This window comes from Trachurus trachurus (genome assembly GCF_905171665.1).
Source record: "Trachurus trachurus genome assembly, chromosome: 19".
In the NCBI taxonomy this organism is placed as follows: Eukaryota; Metazoa; Chordata; class Actinopteri; order Carangiformes; family Carangidae; genus Trachurus; species Trachurus trachurus.
This window is the reverse complement of record NC_139913.1, coordinates 17,042,634-17,053,959: the sequence shown is the minus strand read 5'-3', so window position 1 is coordinate 17,053,959 and position 11,326 is coordinate 17,042,634. Positions and strand designations below refer to the sequence as shown.

Below are 11,326 nucleotides of genomic sequence, written 5' to 3'. Positions count from 1 at the left end.
TCATCAAGCAACATCCACCTTGATCGCTTCTTTTTTTTTCATTCCTTTCACTGATCCGTCAGCCTAATTCTTTACAATTAAACCACTCTCAGCTGTGATGGCGGGCCGCTTGGTTCATTATGCGCCACCATACAAAGAAATAAAAGACAGAAGAAGCGAGTAAAGCAGCGCGGAACAAAAACAGCAGCTGCGGCAAAGACAGGCAGAAGTTCTCACTTTAAATCAGGCTACAATTATCTTTATAAGACAATGAGGTTGTTCTTTGTTTACAGCTGTTGCTCCGGTAATGACTGCAGGGCCAAATTTTGAAGCATGTCTCATCACTTACAGTATATCTCCCAGGGTAAACCTTGTTGCCGGTTTAGAGGCTGTGGGATAATTGTAATTGAGGTAACCTTTGAGTATTTGCAGAGGAAGCGTAATCGCAGCACGGCTCTCTCAAGCAATCAGCCAAAAGTGTGTGGGAAAAAAAAGAAATGGATGCTCTCAGAAACATGCACTGATGCTCCAAAGCTAAGCAGTTTAAAATCAATTTGAATCCACTTTGCACAACAGAATGTCTTCAGATAAACCTTCTTCAGCAGGATGACTGTGTATTTTTATCAGTGTGGTTTTTGTGTCTTTAATTATATTGATTATACAGGAAATAGCAGGACATGCTGTAGTTCTTACAGTGCCACATCCCAGTTGATGTGTTGCCATGTTAGGAGTGCGGCTCTAGGAATGGGAATCTCATCGACTGCTGTGACGGTTGGTCCACTTTGGTCCAGATTGATGGGCTGTCATGAAATGTGGTACACGCTGTCCACACTGGATGAATTTTAAAAGCTTTAGGTGAATCTGCAATTCCATTATCAGCAGGATCATTAAATCAGACGTTGTCCTGTGAAGGTGCTCAGTCATCAAGGTCGTTGGTCTTTGGGGAAAGTTGAATCTAGGTCAACTGGGCTTGGTTTTAGAATTCAAGATTCAAAACCGAGTCGACCTAGATTCAACTCTCAGGGAAGTCACATGGCGTTTGAGTCCATTTGTCTGAGGCTGCAGTCTGCTGGGATGTGACTCACACTAGAAAACCCACATTAGCATCTGCCTCAGTAGGGCCATGGTGGGTTTTAGCACAAATTAGCAAATGTTAACAGTTATTCTAATAGTCCTCTATGGTAAACATGACATATTGTCATTGTGAGTGTGTTTGCGTAAGTTTAACACATTACTGTCCAGCTCCCATCTCTCCTCAAGATACATGCACAGTTGCACAAAAACACACACCTACAGTACATACTGTTTCTATGGACATGCACACTATATGCAAGCATTATACAAAAACATGAGACTTTCACAACAACACAACAACATACACTTGAATAAAGCAATGCATTGGTTTCACAGTGTGTGAGACAGCAGGATTTCGGCCCAACACAGACTGAAGATTTTAATTAGATATATATATTTTTATATATATTTAAATGTCAAAAGTTCAGTTAAATGACTGACAATCTAAAGCCTAAAATCAAAAGTGTGTGCCCTTGCACAAACAGATGCCAAATAAAGATTTTGATATCTGTGGTAAATGTAAAGCTGAAGCACCCAATTAATTTGGATGGATGCACAGATGTGCAAAAAAAACAAAAAAACATAAATTATTATTTTATTGGGGATTATCTGGCAAAAATCGTTCTTATCTAGGACCTACTGCCAACAAATAGCCTCTTGTAAAAAGTGGCCAAGTGCTCATTTTGAGCTTTGGGTTGGTTACCTTTAAACAGTGCCAGTCTCTAGTCTCTATAGTAAGCTAAAATGCCCTAATTGGCAAAAAAGTACAGTTTCTAAATTAATTTAAAAATCTAAAAATACCCCCTTCCATCTGCTGGAACAGTCTGCCCATTGACTGTAATTCTGGGAATATAAAGGTTATAAAAAAGTTATTGCTGCCTTGCCTACATCTGTATATTTCTACTAGATTTATATGTAATTTGTCATACTGTTTATGACCACCTGTTGAAATGGGCAGCTGTGAACTTTAATGTGTGTGAATGAACAGTGCAGGTGCATTTGCATGTGGATTAAAAGCAGCCACCACAGCGCAGGTTGGTTAAAAAGCCAACATGAAGGCATCATCTGTATTTCTGAATCGTTTCATGCCACGTTTTTTTGCTGAATTCACGAACTCGACTTCCACAGCTGATCAGTCCGTATGTGTGACTTCTTTTTATGAGCCACCTGGTTAAAAAAAATTCCTATTTGCTCACTTTCTGCAACATTTGTTTTTCCACTCTCCTCCTGCGCTTCCTCTTCCTCTGCTGTATACTACACCACACCAGTCCCTCCATGCTGTGTCATTATCTATCAGTCAGCCAAAACCATGACTACTGTCTTCACATGGGGGTGGGAGGAGGGACCACAAGACAGGGATGAATTTTCTGTACCGTCCCCCCCAAAGTTGACGTCTCATTGTTGCATCTTTTTGTTTCAGATCTGCGAAAAGCATGTTGCTTGTTTTTTGTCGAATCATGTTTTTATGCATGATTCTTGCCTTCTCTGTCTGTCTGTGGGTACATTAGGTAACACATTGGTGTAATCAGATATCCACACACACACTCTCTCTTTCCCCATCCACTGCCCCAAGTTAAGAGAGGCTTTGAGCAGGCTGAGCAGCGGCATTCACCGACTCTGTGACGCACATTCTGTAGTTTGTTAACCCGACCCAGCTCTAACACAGACAATACGCTCACTGATTATCCCAGATCTGAAAGCCCCAGGGTGCAGTCACACTTAACATGGGAGTTTTCTCTGATAAGAAAAAGGAATGAGGAGTATTTATGTATGTTTGCTGCTCTGTCTATTTCTGATCACAGAGACCAGTTTAGTTAAAGTGCCTTCATACAGTTCAATGCTCATTTCTTGACCTTTGAGGGAATAATTCATCCTTGTGTTGAAGGCTCTGTGGTGCTTAAAGTGGCACAAAGACAGAGAAAGTCTTATAAGTTCAAACAACGGCACAAACAGAGACATCACACAAAAAAACCCATAGAAATCCTGAATTCATAATTTTGTACACATAAAATAATATTATCAGCCAAATGTAGTCATCAATAACTTCTTTATAGAGCTGCTTTTTATGTGATGTATCATCTACAGATCCGTGTATGTGTGTGTTTCCACATGGCTGTTTCTTCTAATTATTCTTATATTGAAGCATTGTTGTCCTTTTTCAACTAATCATTGCTTTTGATGTGTTTGTCAAAGCACGTTGTAACTGTCTTCTTATTATGAGCAATATAAATAAAGTTTAAGTGACCACTATGCAAAACTGGGTCATTTTATATCCCCCCCTTATGTAGATTGGCTGGGGGACATGTACATGTCTGTGCTCAGGGGCCTAATTGTTCTATAACCCTCAAAACTGGGGTTTCGAGGGTTATAAAACAACGCTGGTCAGCTGCTTCATCTGTGCTTCCACATCACTGGTCATTTCACTATGATCCTCTTGCACCAAGGAAAAGAAACTCTTGCATGACAAAATCCATCTCTAAAATATTCAACTCACTGTGTGAGACAGAGTGTAAAAGTGAGACACAGTGTTTGAATAACAGCAAAAGCATCTGCATCTTATGCACAAGAAACTCAAATGATGATCACTGTCAAATATCCATCAGACTGTTAGAGTGTTTGACTGTTAGACGACTTAAACCAGAACATTTCATCACAATAAGAGAAATTTATTCTACAGGTTTATGAACAAGCATCATTAAAGCAGAAGTAAGCGATCCGGTCGTTTTGGCTAATGCTGCGTTCCAGGCAGGATTTTGAAACCGTAAGTTACGGCTTCAAGTCACGACTTACGACTTTGTAGCGTTCCAGGCAACCCACTCCTGTTTTTCCGACCTGTTGCCTGTGAAATTGCACTATAACGGCCACTCGTAACTTCCGACCCGTGAACTCGCACCAGATCGAACTGGTACGACTTCACAGGTCGGAAAAACATGAGTTACAGGTTGCCCTGAACGCACCATAACTTCTTGTCAGCCGACGGAGTTAGCAGCCCCCGCCCTCGTCATGTACAGTATCTATTGGTCCTCGTCCCTACGTCACCACATTCAGGCGCATCCCTTGGCTGCACACACAGCCCTGCATGCCGTTCTCTCTCCTCATTGGATAAAACTTGTAGGATACAAGAAAAGTTTTCTCCTCGGCTCAGAGCAGAGCAGAGTGACTGAGAGACCCGTGTTTCGGTCCAAACACTCTATATAAGTGATTGCTGTCGGAAGATAGAACTATTTAAGAGTTATATTAACACAAAAATATTGCTTACTTCTGCTTCAAGTCTCTTTATTTGACTTGTGCACCTGCAGAAAAAAGTACTAATTTCATAGTGAATTGATTGTTCAGGTTTTGTACTGATCTTTGAAATAAGTGCAGCATTGGTTACCATGGCAATCAACCACTTTGCCCCCAATATAGCTGGCTAACATACCACTCTCACTTACTCTCATTAACACACATCATACCATATTTAAGAAGTCCATAAATCCTGAGCTGCTGCAGGTCGCACTGCTACTGTTAGTCGAGCTGTTTCATTCATTAACTCACTGCCTCCATGTTGAAGTGTAACCTAACTACACCTGACTGAATGAACCACATGAAAGCAACACACGCTCACAGCAAGTTTGAATCAACTGCTTCCTGTCTCCACTGCAGTTTGCACATCTCCATTCAGTTTTATGAGGGCAAAGTGAAAAGAAATAACACCCACCCACACACACACACACACACACACACACACACACACACACACACACACACACACACACACACACACACACACACACACACACACACACACACACTGTTCACTATAGATGAATAACCATTTCAACTGACAGTTTCATGACTTTTTGCATTTGCCAATTGTTAATTTGAAAATAAATAAATAAATAGCTACACTCCTTTCTTGAAGCCTGTCAACTAAGCAGATACACTCTGCTCAAATGCACACAATACACACACAGAGAGACACGCTGAGAGTTGAAGTCATGTCATTCATGTGGGTAAGATTGTAGCCTGAGTGCCCCCTTTTGGTCACTATGGTAAATGCAGCATCTCGATCCTCGGCGCCTCAGGTGGAAGCTGGTACAGACTCCTTCTGCCTGGCGATATGAATAAATCAGTGGAGCAGTTACTGAGGATGTGAATGACTAAATTAACGAATGACACTGTGCATATAAGAACGAAGGGGTGGACGTGTGTGTGTGTGTTTTTTTTCTTCTCTTTTTCATATTCTCCTTTTGCAAACGTAAAAATACACCAAACTGTAGGCTACACATCTAAAATCTTAAGAATATAAAAAATAAAGGCAGATTCATGATTGAGGACAAGTGAAAAACAGAATGAAGGAGTGGAGGAGCGGGATGGATTGATGATGAATCAAACCCTATGGCCTTCTTCTTTGCGGTCACTAGATCACACACCTGTGGGAGATTTTGGAGCAGTGTGTTAGACAGGCTCTCTACCAACATGAGGCAATGTCTTTTCGAGGAATTGTCTTCATCTTGTAGAATCAACACCGCCACACTGCAGCTGGTCTAGTGGCACGTGGGAGGCTCAAAATATTAAGAAATGTTATGTTTTATTTTGTATTATTATTTATTTAATCATTTAAACGTGCCCATTATGTTAATGTCTGGAATGTGCACAGTAGCCTACAAGAGAAAACACTGGAAATGGTTCACAAAGTACCAAAACCAGGTTAAATACAGGAAGCGGCGTCAGTTATTAACTCTGTGGAAGTCATTATTGTTGATGTTACGCACAGCGTCCGCTGCACTGGCCCGGTACGGTGGCCTGTTTTAGGGGGGGTCAGTCTGTAGAGCTCCTGTCTAGCCTTCAGTAGAAATTACAGCGTGACGCACCAGTGGGAGTTCAGTTTTGCTTGTCCCGGCTCTCACTGTAGCGCCCAGTACCAGCTCACTATAGGGCGTGACGTGTAGAGGAGGAGGAGTCCACCGCGCGCTTAAATACAAGACTGGACTCCGCTATCCAGACAGAAACGCACAGCAGAGCAACTCAGAGTGACTTTACTGACCAAAGCCTTCACAACCCGGCTTTTACGCACGAATATATCTTCGGGAAAACAGACCACACTCACGGGTTTAACCATGATTAAGAAAATGACGCCGTCCGAGAGCGATTTTGACATCCCAGCAAAGAACTGCTACAGGATGGTGATTTTGGGATCCACCAAAGTTGGGAAAACGGCAATCGTGTCCCGGTTCCTGAACGGGAGGTTCGACGAGCAGTACACGCCGACCATCGAGGACTTTCACAGGAAACTGTACAGCATCAAGGGAGACGTATACCAGCTAGACATACTGGATACATCAGGGAACCATCCTTTCCCCGCCATGAGGAGACTATCCATACTGACAGGTACGTGTCTGCACCTGTATCCAAACAGAATAGTTCATAGAAACAGTGGTGATCGAGAGCTGTAATGCTGTAAATGCTGCAGACGCGCGGTGCGCCTTGAGCGCACGGCTGCAGGATGCATGTATATAGTTATTATATATTTCTGTAAAGCTAGAAACCACCGAGTCTATACAAAATAATAACAAATTAAAAACAAAGCAAATGAACTAAATCATCCTTCTTTTATTCCAGGTGACGTGTTCATCCTCGTCTTCAGTCTGGACAATCGTGACTCCTTCCAGGAGGTGCAGCGGCTCAAGCGGCAAATCTACGAGACCAAGTCGTGCCTGAAGAACAAGATCAAAGAGAACATCGACGTGCCTCTGGTCATCTGCGGCAACAAGGGCGACAGAGAGTTTTACCGGGAGGTGCAGCAGGAGGAGATCGAGCAGCTGGTGGCCGGAGACGACCAGTGCGCCTACTTCGAAATCTCCGCGAAGCGCAACGAGAACGTGGATAAAATGTTTCAGACTCTGTTCACCTTGGCCAAACTACCTCACGAGATGAGCCCCGACCTTCACCGGAAAGTGTCCGTGCAGTACTGCGACATGCTGCACAGAAAGTCTCTGAAAAACAAGAAGATGAAGGACATTGGGGAGGCGTACGGCGTGGTCACTCCATGCGCCCGGAGACCCAGCGTGCACAGCGACCTCATGTACATTAAAGAGAAGGCGATAGGAGGCGGCCAGGGCAAAGACAAAGAGAGGTGTGTGATCAGCTAAGCAGACTGTGGGGCGCAGAACGCAACACTGATCTTTGAATGAAGAAGGAGTCTGATGCGTCAGCTTGAGAAGCCTCCTATGCGGCCGGCTGCATGCGCTCAAACTGACACAGGATCCAGCTGTGGAGACGCACGAGCCGCCGCTGCTGCGCTGTTGCTGCCGCCGCCGCCGCCGCGCGCTCTGGCGCAGCGCCGTTTCCAAGGACACTGACTCGACACGCGAGTCCGCTACACCAACCACTAAACACACTGCCCACGAGACATGTGAGAATGTTAGCTTGTTCTGTCAGTCAGAGCCCAATGTGTGACGTGGCTTCTCATACCTTGTGAGACTCGCGCATCGATGCGTAAAAAATGTGTTTTATTGACGTCATGCCTTTTACAGATGCCAGCGGAGAGAGAAAAGAGACTCTTGGCTCAGGAGGTGCAATGTTGGGGAAAAAAACAATGTTGTTTACATCTTATCATATATTTTATAATGGCAAAGTACACTTGAATGTTCCGTTGCAAAACTATTTTTATTGTGAATGTATATTTATTGTCAATGTCAATTTTTGCAAACAAGTCAAAGAATCTTAAAATATAATAATAAAAAAACATGAACTGAAACTTTTCTTTGCATTGTTTCTTATTCTTTATATCTTAAGCAATCCACAAACATCCCAGTCATTCCCAGTCTCTACATGTCCCATACAGTGAAGATCCTGCAGCCAGCTGTTAACACCTGGGGAACTGTGCATCTCTGCAGATTATAAACACGAGTGGGTGAAATCATACAGGCAATCTATAACATCTACAAGCTCTTCATTTATACATGTCATTTTCAGAGACTGAAACACAGAGACGTTTTGTAAAAGTGCAGACTTTTGCAGAATAGAACAGAAAAGATGTCAAGATGACAAAAGTGTGTCACAGAAAGAGAAGCTGCTCATCCAATAAAGAAATGATGACAGAGAAAGCAGATTTTTATGGGTGTTTAAACAGGATATGAGATAATCGCACTGATAAGAATCAGATCTGCTCACTGTAAGTTCACATTAGTGGAGCAAATGAAGAATCATCCTGCAGCAGAAGTTTAAAAAAAAAATGACATTGATATATATTTATATTTATATGCATAATGCACACAGACAATTCACAGTATCAATGTAAATAATGAGCCTCATTACCCACTGTTGTTTATGAGGCATGAATGGGCAGATTATAAACCAATTCTACTCACAGGCTACTTTTCAATAACAGGCTGCACAACAGGGAGCTGCAGAATCATTTCACCCTGCAGCTCTGGAACACAGTCTGTCCTCATCTTTATTTTAATTGTACATGATTTGCACCAACATTTAGAAATTGAACCTTTTTTCCCCTGAAAAGAACCAAACACAGCGCCCTGCAGTGCTTTCCCCCTCTCTCTCTCCGTTTCTCGTCCTTGCTCTCTCTTTCTCCATGACGTGTCGGCCTCTTGCTGTGAGGAATAATCCTGTAAACCTGTTTCCTGTTCAGTTCACACACATACAGTACAGGAAGATATCATCCTGCATCATCCTGTGTGTCTGTTACACAGATCTTGTGTAAGGAGCGCTGTGGACACTCAGCAGAGCACTGTAGACTGTACCACTGCCCTCTTACTAATCAGTAACACAATGTGCTCTGCTCCCAGTTGCATTCATTATAAAAATGCATAATTACGGCGTTAATTAGTATGCAGTGTCGTGTCTAGTGGCAGAAGAGCAACTTTTGTTTTTGTTACATTGAAATTCATGTGTTGATCTCTAGTCTGAGGCACAGCAGCAGCACTCTCTGTCTGGTACTCCATGCACAAAAATATTTTAATGAGGCTACAGTGTGCTGTACAACGCTTACACGCAGCAGTTCACTGTGGAGCAGCCAGAACATACGTTTTTCATTATCACCATCAGCATCCCATATGCTGCAAGAGTCAACTGTTGTACCAGTGTCACTGAGGGAGGGGAACGTCAGTGTGCAAATAAGTACAGAATGTATGAAACATTTCAGCAGCAGAGCAATGAGAGGAAGGGGGATGGGCTGAATGAGGAATGTCTCATCAAATATTGCCTCCTGTATGTCAATCAATATCTTCTTTGTTGGCACAGGTGCAGGATGATGTAATAAACTCATGACATATACACACTTTCAATAAACCCAAGAAATTCACCTTTTCAATCAGATAATATTATGAGTGTAGAAATGAATAGTTACCAGTAGCATTTACCGCCCCCTGTGGTCAATTGAACTTGCACATTTCCAGCTTCATGATAGTTAGTAGTAGTAGTTTATTCGATCTTTAACACAAAATCATTTACAGTTGAGCATCAATCACAGTCAGTCAACCTTCCATAATACCATCACTCGTTCAACTAGTTCATAAATAGATCGAAAAGGTGTAGGCTGAAGCTATCTAGCTTATAGATGCCTACCCTTTAATTCAATTTTCCATTATATCCATTAGAGCTCTTCATGATTTCAGAGTCATAGAAAGAAACAAGTATCCAATAATTAACAAATGTAGCCAAAAATAAAATAAATAGATAATTATACAGTATTACAGTTGCAATCAGAGTCATAGAAAGAAATAATTATCCAATAATTAACAAGTGTAGCCAAAAAAATAAAAGAAATAAATAATTTAACAGCATTACAGTTGCAATCAACACCCAATTATTCAATCCTGTTTATAGCTTTCTATCATACTATTTTTTTAAACTATTTTTAAATTGTGTTATATTATGTTGTAGGGCGGCATGGTGGTGCAGTGGTTGGCACTGTTCACTGCCTTCAGTCTGCGGTCATCCTGTGTGGAGTTTGCACGTCCCCCCTTTGTCTGCAACATTAAGTTAATTTGTGCACATAAAGACTGTGAATTTGAATGAGGCAAGTTCATGAATACTACATGAATACACGAAGAAAATACAGGAGATCAGTAAGATATATTTTAATACACCAATAACAGGTGATTATTAAGTATAGCTCAGGGCAGATTTTCCTTTGAAATAATCAGAAAGGCCCTCTCTGTATTTGGATCTTTTTTACTCAAAGTGGGGATTTTGTGTAATGTGTGAAAATACAGTTGAATAAAGTCTTTTGTGGCTCCATACGAAGTCTGAACTCAGAGAGAAGTCACTAACAAGGTAACAAGCAGAACAGTGTTACATTCATTAAAACCTGTGCTCCATCAGACACAGAAAACTTACTGTAAAACAGACTCTTTTCAGGCTCTTCTATCTGAGAAAATAAGATGCAAGGTTGTAGATTCAAGGCCAGACACATCCACAATGGAGCTTCAGTCATGTGACTGATCAGACTTAGGTTGCAGCCGTGTCGTGATTTACTTCACTCCACTGCTGAAGTTGCAAGGTCCTGCAAGACAATGAACAAGAGAGTGAATCTGTGCATCTCCACACAGTCCAGAGAGGAGCGACCACACCCGCAGGACTATTGCATGATGAAGTTATTATGCATTGTTCTATCATTACTTTTGTTTTGATAAATACTCAAAGATTCCTCCATTGACTAAATCTTTTCATGTGCTTCTGTATTTTACTTGAAGAACCATTTGCTGTTTTTTTTCCCCAGGTCACTGTCCTGTGACTGAAACAGCGGCTCTGCACTTTAAGAAACTCAAGACGAGCAGGGCAAAAATAAAGTCTTGTGACAGCTGCCGAGGGAGGAAAATGTATAACTCAATGATGCACAATGGGATAGGGTGGAGTTGGGGGTGGCGGGTGAGTAGTCTAAGAAATAAAAGCTGCAGAGATACAACCAAAACAAACAAGTTTGTGTTCTTGGAGGTAGAAACTATATGGGGAAAATTGAGGACAAGGAGGAGGTGGGGGGTGTTCTACAGCTAGTTGACATTTTCCCAAGAAAGTGTGTTTGATTAACCCACAGCAGTTTAGAAAAGGCTGTGCACGCACATACCATCCAAAACAAATGCCTAACCTTAACCATTAGTCTTAACCCAATTTAAACCGAATTATAACCTAAAGTCTTAACCCAAGTCTTAACCCTCAAACAGCCCTTGGAAAAAGTGAGGACCAGCCAAAATGTCCTCACTTCCCAAAAATGTTCTCGCTCAGTTTTAAAACACTTGCCGGTCCTCACAATGTAGTAAAAACAAGAACA

General features: G+C 41.9%; 1 protein-coding gene across 1 annotated transcript; it reads left to right on the top strand.

Annotated features, from left to right (window-relative positions):
* Positions 1-6,053: 6,053 nt before the first annotated feature.
* On the top strand, positions 6,054-7,772 carry rasd1 (RAS, dexamethasone-induced 1). Its single transcript, XM_083993594.1, has 2 exons — positions 6,054-6,426; positions 6,658-7,772. Exons 1-2 carry the CDS (start codon positions 6,156-6,158, stop codon positions 7,185-7,187), a joined length of 801 nt encoding a protein of 266 aa, XP_083849720.1. The 5' UTR covers positions 6,054-6,155; the 3' UTR covers positions 7,188-7,772.
* Positions 7,773-11,326: the final 3,554 nt, after the last annotated feature.